Here is a 17,956-nt window from a genome sequence, read left to right on the forward strand (position 1 = left end):
TCTCTCTGAAACTCCCAAAGACAGCCTCTCCTGGCCTTTCATGGCAATCTCTCTCTTTTAATTGGGTGCCTTTTTGGGGTTAACAATGAGAGCAGGTCACTGGTAAAATGCCTGAGGCACGACCCTGGGCTTGATCCCCAGTACCAGTTAATTAATTCATTAATTAAAATAAATAATAAGTAAAAATAAACAAAAAAAGCTGCTTTTAGAAATCTAACAATGATCTGTCACTGAACAGGCAGGAGACAGCTGTGAGCACTCCTGTTCCCCAGGCTTCTCAAGCTCAGAGCTCTCTTTCGAGTTTGCGTTTTCACAGAGGGGGTTTACAATACTCCCCAAGAACCAGACCAAGGACTCTTTGCAATGAACACTTGCAAGTAACGACCTATGGATAAAAGGGTTTACTGTGTGACTCACTGTGTCAACCACAGCTTCCATGATGAGATTCACTTTTCCTTTTTTTCTCTTAGATTTTATTTTATTTGGTTGTGGGGAAAGGTTACGAAGGCAGAGGATGGCTAAGAAGGGACAGAAATGAATGGGATCAAGATGCATGATGTGAAAGACACAAAGAATAAATAAAAAGAAAGAAAAAGGAAACAGCCCTTCTGTGCTGTACAGGTTACCACTATTCTTTACCCCACACGACTGTCCCTTCCTCCCACTACATCTATCAGCCTCGTTGGTCCCTGGCTGGGCTTTGCCTTTCAGCGCCTGGCCACTGGTTGCAAACTCCTGCTCTAAGAGGTGGGCAGTCAGTTCCCTGCTTCTCCGATGGCCTGTGTGTCCCTGAGCCCAGGTTCCTCTAGCTCTGCATCTGGGATGATGAGAATCCCAGAGGAGAGCCTCACAAAGTGCTCAGAGGAGATTGATGAGATGGATGGAAGCACCGTGTGCAACCACCGAGCCTGCCAGAGGGGGCGGTTGTGGAAATGTCACGGTTCACCATTTTTAAAACAATAAAGGTCCTTTGCCATTTCAAATATTCTTCCATAAGAGACTCATTCCCAGCAGTAAAAACCCAAGATTGCTTGATTTGAAGTGTTTAAAAAAAAAAAAAGTGTGCTTAATAGGTTGAAAGGGGGCACTTTCTTATCAGTGATTGATGTAATATCTTGTTTAACTCTTTCTAGCCTCTCTACTGAAGGGTCTGAAGCACGCCAATATTGTCCTTCTGCACGACATTGTTCACACCAAAGAGACTCTGACGTTCGTGTTTGAATACATGGTGAGTGCTCCAGACTTTTACAGCACAGGAGGAAAAAGCCTGGTGCTTGTATAATGATTCTGTTAATATTTTATGGCACAATAAAACTTTCATTATGGTGTGGAAGGTATGATGGATCCTTGTGCTGAGCAGGGCCGTGCTGCTCTCGCTGACAGTTATTCCTACTTCTCTACCTGGATGCAGTCTGTCCCGTCCCCCTAGCCACCAGTAACACACCAGGGTTTACAATTGCCTTCTCACAAAGCTTTGCACTCTCTAAAGGCTATTTTAATTACTAATAGGACCTGATTTTGTTTCTTTGACTAAATGGATAGAGATAAAACACAAGATATTTAAAGGCCGTATATAAGCGTACTAAAGAATAACTCAGTTTGTACTTTTGAAAGGGAAAAAAAATATTCAAATGAACAGAAAGAAATCCTGAGGTAAGTGTGCTTGACCTGCCTTCAAGGACACTTAGAAAGTGAAAGTTTCCTTTGCTGTATTCAGAACCAGTCACATTCATGATTGTCTCTGGGCCAAGAAACAGGCTCCCTTGTACCAGCAGCCAGCTAGAAAGACACACGATGTCTGCCCTTAAGAATGGGGTCTCAGAAAAATCTGACTAAACTCCTTTTACACGTCGGTCTAAAGCATCCGTATTTTTGTTGTACCTCCTCAGGTCCATGGTGTGATTTAAGATATTGACCACTGACCTCCTCTGCCCTCTCTTTCTCTGCTGTTTTGTTTAGCACACAGACCTGGCGCAGTACATGTCTCGGCATCCCGGAGGGCTTCATCCACACAACGTCAGGGTGAGTACTGTAAGAGTCAGGCTCTCCTCTGGCCAGAGCAGAAGCATCTGGAAACAGACAACCACCACAGAGTGAAGTCCATGATACAATAAAAGACGGGATATGGTGGTTTATGCCTTTAGTCCTAATGCTCTGGAGACTGAGGCAAAAGGATTACGGTGAGTTCAAGGCCAGCATGGTCTACCTAGTGAGTTCTAGGTTGCCTAGTCTACAGTATGAGACCCTGTCTCACAACGGCTAAGCAAACCAAAAGAAGATAGATATCATGAGTATTCTAGGAAAAATAGTTTTCCTCAAGATATAAAGATGTGGAGCTGGACAGCCTAACCCAACAGCATGTCTTTCCATGTAATTGATCAATTAAATATAAGTATATTGAAAAGAGAGAAGTGAAGTGAGGTCATCATAAAATAGACCTTTTTCATGGCAGGCTGCAGCAGCCTGTGATGAAGTGTGCAATGCCCGTCCTAGCAGATCCTACAGAACACACAAGACTAACTGCCGTTTTCTTGTGCGTCCGAGTAGAAATCACAAACCCTTACCTAGCTGCAGCTCTATACACGATGTATTTTAGAAACCATTTGTATTTCAAACTTCTCATTCCCCAGGGTTTTATTGGCATCAAGGAAATGATCCACTCTTAAAAATAACTCTGTGAGAGTTGCATTTGATGTGGCTATTCATTATAACTAATATTTATTTGTGTGTTCATTTATTAAAGAAATATATATTGAGTACTTAGTGCTGCACTGAGTTCTAGTGAGTCTGTAACTAGGAGTTTGTGTTTCTTATTTTGAAAGATTTTAAAGTGCAGTATGGACTTTACTGGAAGTTAGAAGCATGGTGTTCAGTGCCTGGCTATGTGAACAAGGAATTCTGGGGGATCCTTAGTAAGTAGAGAGAGCCTGACGGTAGAAGCAAACATTTAAGAAGAAGGTTTGAGGACAAGGAGTGCTGAGGAGTAATAAAAATTAAATAGTGGTGTGGGGACAGGCTGGAGAACTAGACAGAGAGAAGCTGTGCGCCAGTGTATGCCTGTAGCCCAGCATTCGTCAAGTGGAAGCTGGAGCAGCTTGAGTTCGAGACCAACCTGGGCTATAGAGTGAGACCCAGAGACCTAGTCTCCACACCACCACAAAAATAAATAAATAAATAAATAAATAAATAAATAAATAAATTGAGGGTTGGGGAGGTCAGGGAAACAAGGAAAAAAAAACATGGAATGTATAGTACTGTCAAGGACCCTCATGAGGACAAACCATATTAAATTGCATGACTGTATTTTGTGGGGTGTTTATTATTGTTGTTCTAAAATATTTACTATTTTTTCAATTGTATCATGCGCATACATGAGTACCATCGCCTACAGAAGCCAAAAAGGGGAATCGGATCCCCTGGTCTTGGAATTACAGATGTTGTGAGCTGTTGTTCAGTAACTGGGTGCCCAAACCCTGTCCTCTGCAAGAGCAGCCCGTGCTCTTGCGCACTGAGCCACCTCTGGGCAACACCACCTTTCCTTCCTAAAAATGGTGGTTCTTAACAGTTGCAGGAAAGAGTGGGAAAGGTGGACATTCCGAGTGATTCAGATGTGGAGCTCTACCAGACATGTCGGAAGAACAGACAGTGGACTAGGGCGTGGAGGAAACTGACAGGAGAAGTTAAAGAGACGACATTGGCTTCTAGACTGGTCTAGCCTCGGGTCATGGTGTGGCGGTCAGCAGGATGCTAAGGGGACACAGAGAGGCTGATTAAATAGACCGCCTGGAGGGAAACAGACTTTGAGGCTCAAGGAACACACATACCAGACACCGAAATGCTGGGAAGGATAAAGACATGGAAGACACTATTCCTGCCCTTGGACTCTATTACGTTGTTTAAACAAAAACAAAAACACTCAGTAAGGGGCTGGAGACATGACTCGGTGGTAAGATCACTTACTGCTCTTGCAGAGGACCTGGGTTTGGTTCCCAGCACCCACATGGCAGCTCATAACCATCTGTTAACTCCAGTTTTACAGGGTCTACCGCCCTCTCTGGTCTCTGTGGGTACTGCATGCAAGTGGTACACAGACAAACGTGAAGGCAAAACATTCATACACATAAAATAAAAATTTAAAAATTTAAAATTTCTAGTAAAAAGTAAGACCTGGTCCTGTAGCTATGCAAAGAAGTGAGTGTAATTATTTTTATTACATTTTGTTTATTAATTTTTTTTTTTTTTTTGGTTTTTCGAGACAGGGTTTCTCTGTGTAGCTTTGCGCCTTTCCTGGAACTCACTTGGTAGCCCAGGCTGGCCTCGAACTCACAGAGATCCGCCGGCCTCTGCCTCCCGAGTGCTGGGATTAAAGGCGTGCGCCACCACCGCCCGGCCTGTTTATTAATTTTTGTGTGTGGTTGTGAGAATACACACATGCCATTGGCACAGGTGTGGAGGTCAGAGGACAGCTTCTGGGAGTCAGTTCTCTCCTTCCACCATATGGGTCATGGGACTCGAACTCAGGTCTCCAGGCTTGGCCGCAAGCGTCTAACTGTGGGGTGGAGTTGAAGGAGGGGAAGTTTAATATGCTCAAAATATATTGTGTAGAAAAAAATTTAGAAGGAAGCAGGGGCTGGAGTCAGGAGTTCCAGTAGGAAACTTCTGGTGTGCACTAGTCCAGCGCATGTCAAACACAGGGATCTGGTTCATCCCGGGTTAAGTCTGGGTGGATTTCTGGAATGCTCCATAGTGATGCAGAGGTGCGGGGGGAGGACCGGAGTGGCAGGGATCCAGATAAGAACCTCCAAAGCCTTAAAGTGTGGCGGTGACGGCAGGAGTGAGGAGGGCTGTGGGACCCAGGAAGGAGAGCTCAGGGAGGGTTTGGTGACCAGCTGGGCATGAAGAGGAATGGAGGAGGGGGAGGGGCGGGGGTGTGTGTGTGTGGAAAGGCAAGCACGATTGATTTTGAGCTCTATTGACCAGCAGGATTATAGCTGAACTGACCAAAATGGGAGGAGTTGGCCTGGAGAGGAAGTGAGGGGAGGGGGAGGGCTATGGCAACTACCTGGGGCTGGCTGCCCACAGGGAAGTGAGCAGTAGGCCCGTGAGGAGCTGGAGGGACGGGGTCTTAGGGCTGCTGGCACCTGGGGTTTGGAGTAAAAGTTGAGAGCAGATGATCGATGAGCACGAAAGAGAGGAGGACTCATGGTAGGAGTCCTGTGCTTGGGGCTAAGAGAAGGAGTGGGTGGCGATGTCAAGAAGGACACGGCCAAGGGCATCACAGCTGTCAGAGGCGGTACAGCGGTGGCACACCAGCACAGTTAGTTCCTGTATTTTAGGGTTTGCCTCTCAGGTGAAACCAGGTCCTTGTCCTCGCCACAGAAAAAAGATTCAGGTTGAGCCAGCATGAGGCAGTGTTGGAGTTTATTGAAAGATGTGAGTATGCGCACGCGCGTGCGCGCATGTGGGTTTCAGACAGGGTTTCTCTTTGAGTAGTGTGTAACTCTGGCTGTCCTGGAACTCACTCTGTAGACCAGGCTGGCCTCAGACTCAGAAATCCACCTGCCTCTGCCTTCTGAGTGCTGGGATTAAAGGCGTGTGCCACCACTGCCCATCTGTATTGGATTTTAAAAGCGCTATCTCCATTTCCTCTTATGATAATTGAGATTATAAAGTGGATTTATAGGTATAGTATTGAATAGTATTATAATTTGATGAGCTGAAACCAGGCAGGGGCCACTAAGGTTTTCAACATGGTGGGGGTCTTTCTAGTGATGTTTCTAGAGAATTTCAGGACAAGGAAAAAGACCACGAGCAAATCTTAATTGTGCTGTGTTGTAGAGTATTATTTTAAGGTGCATTACTTTTGTTTATGTTGCATTTGTTTAACTCTGTGAAGCTGTGTGACTGTGCCTGTGTAAAACACAGGATGGTCTAATAAAGAACTGAATGGCCAATAACAAGGCAGGAGAAAGGATAGGCGGGGCTGGCAGGCAGAGAGAATAAATAGAAGGAGAAAACTGGAAGGAGAAAAAGAAGTAGACAGAGAAGGAGGAGGACTCCAGGGCCAGCCACCCAGCTACACAGCAAGCCATAGAGTAAGAGTAAGATTTACAGAAGTAAAGAAAGGGAAAAGCCCAGAGGCAAAAGGTAGATGGGGCTAATTTAAAGTTAAGGAAAGCGCCGGGCGGTGGTGGTGCATGCCTTTAATCCCAGCACTTGGGAGGCAGAGGCAGGTGGATCTCTGTGAGTTCGAGGCCAGCCTGGTCTACAAAGCAAGTTCCAGGAAAGGCGCAAAACTACACAGAGAAACGCTGTCTTGAAAAAAAAAATAAATAAAGTGAAGGAAAGCTGTCAAGAAACAAGCCAAGCTAAGGCCGGGCATTTATAAGGAAGAATAAGCCTCTGTGTGTGATTTATTTGGGAGCTGGATGGCAGCTCCCTCCAAAGAGCAGAAATAAATAACAACAGTGCTGGAATTCATGACATACAGCCAGCAAGAGGTTTCAATCAAACTCTAGATTGAGGGTTCCTATCTCTCTTCTCGTATCTCCATAATTGTCCCTGTCTTTGTATCCTGCCTCAACAAATACCATTAAAAAGTATATTCTCGACTGTAAAGACTTTGCAAATTTGTTAACAGTACATTAATAAGTAGGATAATTTATTGGTGGGGGGTTGTTTCCTGTGGAGGCAAAGTGTCGTCCAGTCCAAGGCAGGAGCAGGAATGGACTCCCCAGCTGGAGGCAGCCATGAGAGAGCATCAGGATGCTGGGAAAGGTACCCCCAAACTGAAGCTAATCAGTAAATTTTGAGTTTTTAATTCATGGAATTTGGAGCAGTTAAAGATGAGACTCCAGTAAGCATGAAAGTTCTTTTGTGCAATGCTACTCCATATGGGACTCAACAAATGATTTTATTTGTTTATTTTTTTTTGTTAGCATACAAAATAAAGGACTCCATTGTGACATCTTCATACGTATATTGGTGTCATCCAATGGCATTAGGCAAGGAGGGAGCAACTCAATTTTTTTTTTTTCTGTGTAGTTCACTCTAGTGACTGTGTGGGAAATGGGTAAGAGGGAAGTTTCTCGTGTGTGTGTGTGTGTGTGTGTGTGTGTGTGTGTGTGTGTGTGTGTGTGTGTGTTATATTCCCTTGACTTGAAATTCACCTTTTCTGTTGCCTCCAACAGACACACTGAAAATTCTCTTCCTCTGCTGACTCTTAAATGCTGGGTTACAGCCTGGACAGAGAGACTGGTTAGGGCAGCAGTGTCCAGATGTGAGATGATGCTAGGAAAGTGCCTGGGTCTGGGATCAATTAGCCCAAATTGATGGGTGAAGGAAGAGTCAGCAGGAATATTTCTGGCTGGTGGTGGATTCAGTCAGGGAGGAGCAGGAAGAAAATGGATTTTGGAGGGATATAGTGAGTTATAAATATCAGCCTGCTGAGTGAGGAGGGCATCATGGGATGTTTAAGTGAACTTCAGACTATGTGAGTCTAAAAGTCAGAAAGGAGAGTTGGTGGCTGGCGAGATGATTTACTAGGTAAGGTGCTTGCTGAAGAAGCATGAAGCTCCCAGTTCAGATCCCCAGCAGCCTTTTAAAAGCCAGGCACAGTGGTGTGCATCTGTGAACTCAGTGCTGGGGAACTGAAGACAAGGGAATCCCTGAGGCCTGCTGGCTGGTCAGTCTAGCCAAAGCAATGGGGTTCAGGTTCAGTAAGAGACTTCATCCCCAAAAATAAAGTGGAAGGGCTGATGGGATGGCTCCGTGGGTTAAAACACTTGCCGCACAAGCTGAGGACCTGAATTTGATCCTGGAACCCACTGTGGAGGAGAGAACAGATTCTTGAGGGTTTGTATTCTAACAGACACAGGTGTACCATGACACACATGCACCTGCACACACACACACACACACACACACACACACACACACACACACACACACACCATACAGAATCATAATAAAGAAAAACAAAATAATAAACTAGAGAGAAAGACACCTGATATCAATATCAACCTCGGGCCTCTGTGTGCACATTCACACACAGGTGAGCACACCCAAATACTCACATGCCCACACATGCATTACACACACACACACACACACACACATTTGTAAAGAGAGAAATTTGATTTGGAGGTAAGGATTTTGAAATAATCTGAATACAGTAATTGACTGAGGCCATATTAGAGGTAAAGTGGCCAAAATGGAGAGTAGCGATAGGAATGCTGAGAGAGACGGGCGGTGGTGGCGCACCCTTTTAATCCCAGCACTTGGGAGGCAGAGCCAGGCGGATCTCTGTGAGTTCGAGGCCAGCCTGGTCTACAGAGCGAGATCCAGGACAGGCACCAGAACCACACAGAGAAACCCTGTCTCGAAAACCAAAAAAAAAAAAAAAAAAAAAGAAAAGACTGCTGAGAGAAGGCGAAGGACAGAGCTCCATGGTCATTAACCTAGACACCATTAGAAGTGGTATCCATGAACAGACAGAGAGACTGGTGGGTGGAAACGTTAGGAGATTGTGGAACCACGAAGAGAGAGCTTCAGGACGGAAGGCATGGGCAGCAGCGCCCAACGCCACGATCGATCGTAGGAATGAGAGCTGTCCGTTGGCTTCCACAGTGAAAGGCATTGTGATCAGCACAGAAAACATGAATGAAACAAATATGCAGATGCCTTTTTAAACGGACACGAGCTTGCTGCATTTCAGAGGACAGTTCCACACGATCCAGTGGCTGAAGGTGGAGACGCAGACATGAGGCGCCGAGAAGCTTGGCTAGAGTTATTCTCTGGACATGGGCATCATGAGAAACAGGTTATCCAGATGCCCATGTCTTCAGTGAATGAATGCTGAGTGTACAGTGGATGACAGTAAAACGAGGGATGGAGGGAGATAGAAGGGGAGGGGGAGCATAACATCTAAGGGACCCTCAGAATCCAAGGTGGTGACAGTTCTGACGTGGGGTCACGGAAGTGATGACCACAGCTGAGTCCCTCCTTTCAGCAATGGAGGTTATGAGGAAGCTGGAGAAAAGCTAGCATCCGTTCAAGAGTGTGGTAATGAACAAGAAGCAAGGATCCCACAGCTCCTGTGAAGGGATAGAAAAAGGCACCTGCTTAGCCTTTGGAGAGTGTTCAAGCAGGATCGGTGTGACGAGCAGATGGGTTGGGAGGAGAGAAGAGTGACAGGCTTGGATGCGGTGACTCACAGCTGGAATTTCTGTGCAGTGCTAGTGTGTCTTCAGAAAGAGAAGGAAAAGAACAACAGACACTAACTCAGTTAAAGAAACACAGGGTGGTCAGGAGATGGGCTACCGGAGGAAAAAACAACCACCTTCAGGCTAGTTTGAGACATGAGCAAGGGAGCTTGTGAAGTTAGCCTATTTCTGATTGTGTGTGTGTGTGTGTGTGTGTGTGTGTGTGTGTGTGTGTGTGTGTGGTGTTTGCATATGTGTGTGCATGTGTAGAGGCCAGAGGTTGATGTCAGATGTCATCCTCAATTGTGCTCTGTCTTAGGGTCTTATTGCTGTGATGAGACACCATGACCATAGCAACTCTTATAAAGGAAAACATTTAATTGAGGCTGGCTTACAGTTTCAGAAGTTCAGTCCATTATCATCATGGTGGGGACATGGTGGCGTGCAGGCAGACATGGTGCTGGAGAAGGAGCTGAGAGTTCTGCATCCAGATCTACAAGGAGAGAGAGAGAGAGAGAGAGAGAGAGAGAGAGAGAGAGAGAGAGAGAGAGAGAGAGAGAGAGAGAGAGACTGTACCTGGCATGGACTTTTGAAAGCTCAAAGCCCACCCCCAGTGACACACTTCTTCCAACAAGTCCACACCTCCTAATCCTTCAAATTTTGCCACTCCCTGGTGACTAAGCATTCAAATATACAGGCCTATGGAAACCGTTCTTGTTCAAATCACCACACTCCACCTTCCTTTTCTTTTTGGATACAGGGTTTCTCACTGAACCTGGAGCTCAGGATTTGACTAGAGTAGCTTGCCTGTGAGCTCCAGGGGTCCTCCTTTGCCTGCCCAGCACTGAGGTGCATGCTGCCTCACCCCAGCCTTCACAGGGTGCTGGGGCTCTGGACTCGGGTCCTCGTGCTTGCACAGGAATCCCTTTGCTGACTTAGCCATCTCCCGGATGCCTTGTTTCTGACTCCTGACCAAACAAGCCTCAGGGGTAGATCAGGAGTGGGAGGACCTTGGCCTTCCTTTCTCAGACTTGGATGACCCCACTGTGGTCTATCTTCTTCATACCATTTCCTTTGTTTTCTACTCTGTTCTTCATCCTTTTTAAAGACAGTGTCTTAATATGTAGCCCAGGTTACCCTCAAACTTACAAACGTGTCATCCTCCCGTCTCAACCTCTCAAGTACTAAGACTCCAGTTGTGGCTTGAGAGACTTCTAGCCCAGATGGCACTAACTCAATGGGATTACTTCGTCGCCCACAAACCCTGGGGTGTGGGACACTGTTCTAGAAGGAGGAGCCCAAGCTCTAGCTTGACATCAATTTCGAAAGCGCCCTCCGATTTGGCTCTATGGTAACTGTTGAAAGAAGAAGCTGGCTTGAGGTGTGGAAGAGCGAGTGGGTGCAGGGGTTTGGTAAGGCTAGAATGTTAAGGCACTGTGAAATACCATACTAAACGCCCCTGGGCTTCACCACTTACAAGTGCCAGGAGGAGCCTGAGGAGGCATCGAGGCAAAGGACTGAGCATCGAAGGTGGGAGGTGACTAATGTCACAATGTCTACATTCAGACGCCCCACTGACTCCCTAAGAGTCTCCATCTCCGCCTCAGCTAGCCCGCTCTCTTCCCTTTTAGCACATACTATATATTTCCCTTGTTTTCAACTTTGAATTAGGGCTTTAAAAATGAATTATGAAGACAATGATGCCTTTATTTATTTTTCTCAAACTTAAAAAGTAAACATCGTGTGTGTGTGTGTGTGTGTGTGTGTGTGTGTGTGTGTGTAGACAAGGCAACTTTGTGGAGTCAGTTCTTTCCTCCCACTTTACCCACTGGGCAATCCTACCACCCCCTTTATTTCTTAAGATCATTTAAAATATATTTCCCAGTTGGGTCTCCTGGTATTGGAGCCTGGGAAAAGACAGCAATTGTAAACTGTAAACTATCACTTCCAGGTCAACTTTGACCTGACATGCCAAGGTTATCTGTGGGCAAAAATCATATCTTTCACATCTAAACCAATTACAAATGCTCCTAAGGAGACCTCAAGGTTTCACTTGAGATTTTTAAGGAAGGGCAATTCCTTCAGTGTGAAAGGAACAAGATGTCAGGCCTGGCCAGAATCCCTTTGTTTGGGATGTAGTTAACTTGACTCCCTTGACCTTTTCCCCTCTTTCTGAACTAGTCTAAAAATCTCTCTCTCTCTCTCTCTTTCATCTCTCAAGAGACACTTTCACTATATTCTTTTAGAGGAATGTTTTTGATTTAGAGACGAAATCAACACACAGTGGTTCAAGTGTCCTTAGGTATGGTGTTCATTTCTTCCAGCTTTTCATGTTTCAACTTCTGCGGGGCCTGGCGTACATCCACCACCAGCATGTTCTTCACAGGGACCTGAAACCTCAGAACTTGCTCATCAGTCACTTGGGAGAGCTCAAATTGGCTGATTTTGGTGAGTCGCCCCTCAGGTTTCCTTCTGGCCTATGAACAATGAGTCTTTTGTATGAATTTGTTTGAAGCATTGACTAGGGTTGGCCTTTGAAAACTAGAGCCCAAGAACATGATGCTGTGCGTGGATGTTAAACTGACATACAGGAAATGTGAGGCAAGAGGGAGGGAGAGTGTGGAAGTTTCTTAGAATTCCATCCAAACATCTAGCCAGAAGCCTAAAATAGGTCCTCAGATGATCCCGCTGTCACTTTTGAGATAGTGACGTCAGTAGAGTAGACTGTACTTAGGTGCTGTCTCTATATCTAAGTGGATAATGACAGCTGTGTCAGAATAGATCAAGGCTATCCCAGGACAGCAGAACAGAGAAGTTGGCCCTAGAATGTAGTGTGGACTCCTGCATAAGTGGAAATGATACTTGGTTCTGCCCTTAAATGTCAACATCACCTTGACTATATTCCTAGCAAAGGATGCAGACTTCCCCTATAACAGTGTCTTTCCATTTTAGCATGTATCATAGTTTATATTTGTATTCACAGATATATAATACAGAAATGCATAAACATATACATACATATACTTACATGTGGTTTTAGATTTTATTCTTCTTTACTAGAAAGTAGTTGAGAGTCTGTTTTTGCTTATCATTATATTCCTAGTATGGTACTAAATGCTCAGCAAATTTTTTTTGATACAGAGTCTCTCCATGTAGCCCTGGTTGACCTAGAACCTAATTTGTGGACCAGGCTGGCCTTGAACTGGCAGCAATCCTCCTAGCTCTGTCTCCCAAGTGCAGGAACTAAAGGTATGCATCACCACACTGGGCTGATGCATTGGTTCTAGTATTTTATTATTGTTTGGTTTGGTCTTTTTATTCCTTGTTTGTTTGTTTTAAATAGTGGGGATTGAACCTAGGGCCTTAGGCATGCTGGGAAATTACTCTACCACTGGGCTTCCTCCCCAGCTCTGACACACTGGTTCTTGTGAGACAAGAAACCAGTCTTTGTTGGAGGATGTCACACGGCATCCGGAGGACGTTTTGTGGTGATCGCTCTCATCCCAATATTTGTGCATTTAGCAGATAGCCATTCACCAACTCTCCACGGTAGAGACCCCCAGTACAGTGGTGTAATGCTCTAGAAACAAGCTCCACTCAGGGCGGTCGGAGCTGTCACTGTAGCCCGGGAGTGTCTTCACCCATCACGTGGCTCCACCGTCCTTCAGACATCGCCCAATGGCATACTCCTGTGTAGTTCTCAGCCCCAGCTCATCACGGCTCAGAGGGAAGGGAAGGGGGAAGCAGAAGCAGAACCCACCCACTAAGGGCATGACCTGGAAGTTCCACATCACCTCTGTTCATACCAAGTAAGCAAGAGTTTAGTCTCCTGACCACACTTGGCTGCCTCATCTAGTTACAGTGCAGGTCAAAATTAAGAACTCTTCTTGATGCAATATACACACACCCCAGGAGAGTCGAGTGCTTCTGGTGGCACACCCCCAGAGGCATGTTGTCCCTCATGTTGTCTGCTCTGCCATTTACTCTCCCCCGTACAGTGTCACCATGCCTCCCCAAAGACCCAGGATAATGAGTGCTGTCTTCAATCTCTTTGGACAGGTCTTGCTCGAGCCAAGTCCATTCCCAGCCAGACATACTCTTCAGAAGTGGTGACACTCTGGTACCGGCCACCTGACGCTTTGCTGGGAGCCACGGAGTACTCCTCTGAGTTAGACATATGGTAAGAGCTAGTGCCAAAAAAAAAAAAAAACCCAAAAACCATCTGTGTTCCATTTTTAACAGGATAATCATTATTTGTGCGTTGAAACATGAGGTGCTCTGTAATACATTTCTCACTTGATTTTTGCATTCTATGGATTTTTTTTTTGTTTGTTTTTGTTTTTCGAGACAGGGTTTCTCTGTGTAGCTTTGCGCCTTTCCTGGAACTCACTTGGTAGCCCAGGCTGGCCTCGAACTCACAGAGATCCGCCGGCCTCTGCCTCCCGAGTGCTGGGATTAAAGGCGTGCGCCACCATCGCCCGGCTGCATTCTATGGATTTTTATAGTTAAAGAAATGATGGTCCAAAGAGACTTGTCCAAGGCATCTTCTGCCCCCCAGCGCTCTTTGCATCACACCCCTCCTCCTAGCTTTCTCCTGGATTCCTTTGCCTTGCCCCTCCTTGATCACGTGTCATCAGAGAAACAGACAAACATACACCCTCAAATTAAAGACAGGCAGACAGGTAGGCAGGCAGGCAAGCAAGCAGACAGATAGACAGACAGACATATACACACATAATAAAATTAATATTAAAATAAGGATGATACACTCTCCCCATCACAGGCTGAATGGGACCATGGTTTGAGCCTGCGAGCTGGAGGCTTGAGGATTACTAGGGTACAGTAGTGTACCCTCGTACACTTTTTATCCTAGAGCAGGAATACCACATTACGGGGGTCTTACATTTCACTTATTATGTATTGGGGGTTAGTTTATGGAGGTCAGAGGGCAACACTGTCAGTCAGCTCTCTGATTTCACTATGTGGGTTCTGGGGAATCAAACTCAAAAGTCAGGCCTAGCAAGAGGCCCCTTGACCCATCCAGCCATCTGCCACCCCCACCCCACACCCCTCCGCTCTTTCGCTCTTCCTTCCAGAGCTAACCCAGTCATGTGGGGATCACAGTAAGGTGTATAATGACTTCACAGGTCTAGTCAACTTCTCAAAGGCAATAAAATATATTATATGTGGGCCTTTTCTAGGGTCTTAGAAAATAGGCTTTATATAATAAACACGGACTCCACTTTTAAAAATCAATAATAGTGTTTTGTAGCATGAATATTAAAGGGTCTTATTAATAAAAAAAAACCCTCAGAGCCAGGTATTGGGGTGAATGCTGGAAGATCAGAGAAGCAGAACAAGCCACAGCCACCTCACCTTGCCAATTCCTCAGCTGATCCTGTTTCCTCAGACTGGATGCCTCTCAGCTGAACTGTGCTGCTCAAAAGCCTAAAAGCTTAACCAGCCAAAAGCTTCTAATTCCTGGTCCTCACGCCTTATATACCTTACTGCTTCCTGCCATCACTCCTGGGATTAAAGGCGTGAGTCACCATGCCTGGCTGTTTCCAGTGTGGCCTTGAACTCACAGAGATCCGAATGGATCTCTGCCTCCCAAGTGATAGAATTAAAGGCGTGTGTGCCACCATTTTCTGGCCTCTATATCTAGTGGCTGTTCTGTTCTCTGACCCCAGATAAGTTTATTAGGGTGCACAATATTTTGGGGAACACAATATCACCACAGTGTTTTTTCTTCAAAATGATATTTTTAAAGTCCAGCTGTTATTTGATTTGACCGTGATGAGATAGCATTTTTCTTTTTATTCTGCTAACAGAAGGTTTTTTAAAATTAATTAAGTATGATTACTTCATTCCCCCTTACCTTTTCTCATTCCAACCTCTTTTATGTCTCTCTCCTCAATTCCTTGCAAATTCATGGTCTCTCTTTCTTTAATATATGTAAGAACATGCAGATAGATAGATACATAGATAGACAGATGATAGATGATAGATAGATACATAGATAGATAGATGATAGATACATAGATAGATAGATAGATGATAGATACATAGATAGATAGATAGATGATAGATACATAGATAGATAGATAGATGATAGATACATAGATAGATAGATGATAGATACATAGATAGATAGATAGATAGATAGATAGATAGATGATAGATAGATAGATAGATAGATAGATAGATAGATAGATAGATCCTAAATATATAAATACCACCTGCTGAGTCCATTCAGTGTTGCTTGTATGTATATGATTTCAGGGCTGACCACCTGGTATTGGAAAACCAATTAGGGAGCTCATCCCAGGGGAAGGCTAATTTTCCAGCTCTCAGAATACCTTAGCTGCCTGTCGTTCTTTGTCTAGGAGCAGGGCCCTGTGATTTGACCCCTCCATGTTATCGTTCTGTTGCTGTTAGCCTTGGTCAGGTCTTGTTTAGGCAGCCATATTATTGAAACGTTACGGGGTATAGCTTCCCTGTCACTTCTAGGAGACAGCCTCACAGCAGAATTCCTGGTCCTCTGGCTCTTACAGTCTTTCTGCTCCCCCTTCTCCGTTCGTCCTGGGCTTTAGGTGTAGGAGCTGTGTTATAGTGTATTCACTGGGGATAGGCACCCCTGACCAGCTGTTCTCTGCATGTCTACAGTTGTGGTTTTCTGTAATGGTCTGTCTTTTGAGAAGGAGAAGCTTCTTTGATGAGGAGTGAAAGATGCGGTTATTTGTGAATATAAGGATAAGTATTTAGAATGCAGTTAAGAATTATGCTGGTTTAATAAAATAAGCAGAGTGGGCTCTCCTCTAAGACCTGTGACCTCACTAGCCTTGGTAGTTGCCTAGGTTTCCAGTGCCAGGCATGATTTCCCTCTGTTAAGCAGGTGTGGAGTCCAATCAGAGAGCTGTTGGTTGCTACCAAGAAATGCGTGCCTATTGCACCCGTAGGGATAGCTTGTCTTGCTGGTCATTGTTCTGGCTCACAGGCATCACAGCTAGGAAGGACTGTTGACTGCTTCCTTGCCTTGGAAGCTCATATAGCACCTTCTGGAACTAGGAAAGCTAGTCCTCAGGAGCGGAGGCTTTCAGGTCAGATCCAGCTTAGATCCTGTGGGTTCTGTATCTGAAGCACGTGCCAGTAATAGATTTTTTTTTTTTAATTAAGCAGGTAATTTTTAAGCAGGGCTAAACTTTTAGACGTCTCAAATAATTAAAAAATGAAGACCCCCCCGCCCAGTATAACCAGTTGTGGGCCTCTGATACTGGGAGCCATTTCGAGATCTGTCACCTGCTCCTCAACTGCTCTGGGGCTGTCAGCCTACACGGCTCAACTTCAAAGGCCTTCAGCAGGCTCAGGCACGCCCTGCTCATCATGATGCCTTCCTGCTTGTGTTTTACAGGCAGAGTGGAGCTTCTACCCGTCAATTTTAAACTTTGTTTTATTATAGACTCTTTAAAACAATGAGATATATATATGTAACATATATAGGTAGATCAGTGATTCTCAATTGGGGCGATTTTACCCTCCAGGGGACATCTGGCAATGTCTGGAGATCTTTGTTGTCATAGCTGGTGGAAGGCATGGGTAGGGATGCTGCTTAACATCCTGTATTGTAAAAGACAGCTCCCATGGAAAATGTTTATGCAGTGACATCACACCTAGAACACCGGGGCAGCTTAAGAAAAGTAACACACAACCCCAACACCCCGTGCGTGCGAGGGCTACAGCACAGTCGACGCTGTCCCACTATGGTGCTCCTCCCCTGCCAGCCTGCCCTCCACCGAAGGGGCTTCGTCCTGAGCTTCAGTAGTCTGCAGTCCCTCCCCTCCCCCTTTAGAAACAATAGTTTCCCATTTTGTTTATATTCTTAAAAATTCTTTAAACTATTTTTGCCTACTTTTGATCTTCTAGAAATAATTTTTTAATTACATTTATGTATTTATTGGGGGTAGGAGATGAGTACAGCAGCTCAAATATGAGGTCAGAGGACAGCTTGCAGAAGTTGGTTCTCTCCTTCTACTGTCTGGGTCCTCCAGGTCATCGGGTGCCATCTTGCCAGGCTTACAGTGAGCATTGTAAAAATAGTATTATATTGGATTCAGTCTTCTGTGGCTTGTTTTTCCCCCGAATGTAATGAGTTCTAAGACTCATCCATTTCCTGTTAATCCCCATCTCGGATGTTAACGTTGGTTTTCGGTTTTGTGTCCGCTATGTTTTTGTGTTGTTGTTTTTATTGTGGTGACGAGCCATAATCCAGCTCTGAGGTTCATGTGTCCAGTTCCAGTTTCTTATGCTATCTGCCATGCCAAATTTCTTTTTTTTTAAATATGATATTTTATTAATTCTTTGAGAATTTCCTATGTGCATGCAGTATATTTTAATCATTTTCTCTCTCTCTCTCTCTCACACACACACACACACACACACACACCCGGCTCTCCCCTTACCACCACTCAGATCCACTCCCCCAACTCCCCTCCTTACATCATTTCTTCTGTTTTTTAAGAACTCACTGTGTCCTGTTTATGCTGCCCATATACTCCTGGGTGTGGCACCATCCACTGGAGTATGGTCAATGCTAGGGCCACACCCTTCAAACCGCATCCCCAGCATCCATCAGCCATCACTAGGTCCTCAGCTAGGGCTGGAGGCTTATGAGCCCTGCCATCTCTGTGCCAGCAAGTCACTGGCTTGACCTTGAACATTCCTGGGAACGTGTCAAATCTCTTCCTGATCAAGTG

General features: G+C 45.2%; 1 protein-coding gene across 3 annotated transcripts in view; it reads left to right on the forward strand.

Moving 5' to 3' along the window:
• Cdk15 (cyclin dependent kinase 15) overlaps positions 1–17,956 on the forward strand; it is a 100,259-nt gene that overhangs the window by 19,881 nt on the left and 62,422 nt on the right. For all 3 annotated transcript variants that reach the window (XR_008220840.1, XM_052749547.1, XM_052749548.1), the window contains 4 exons: positions 1,134–1,228; positions 1,960–2,022; positions 11,528–11,651; positions 13,263–13,383. Coding sequence is in view for 2 of the 3 variants with exons in the window: in XM_052749547.1 (XP_052605507.1) it covers positions 1,134–1,228; positions 1,960–2,022; positions 11,528–11,651; positions 13,263–13,383 (403 nt within the window). In the remaining variant the exon portion in view is untranslated. The remainder of the gene's footprint in view (positions 1–1,133; positions 1,229–1,959; positions 2,023–11,527; positions 11,652–13,262; positions 13,384–17,956) is intronic.

The sequence above is a fragment of the Peromyscus californicus genome, unplaced genomic scaffold (genome assembly GCF_007827085.1).
Source record: "Peromyscus californicus insignis strain IS unplaced genomic scaffold, ASM782708v3 Scaffold_21__1_contigs__length_65335640, whole genome shotgun sequence".
Classification (NCBI taxonomy): domain Eukaryota; kingdom Metazoa; phylum Chordata; class Mammalia; order Rodentia; family Cricetidae; genus Peromyscus; species Peromyscus californicus.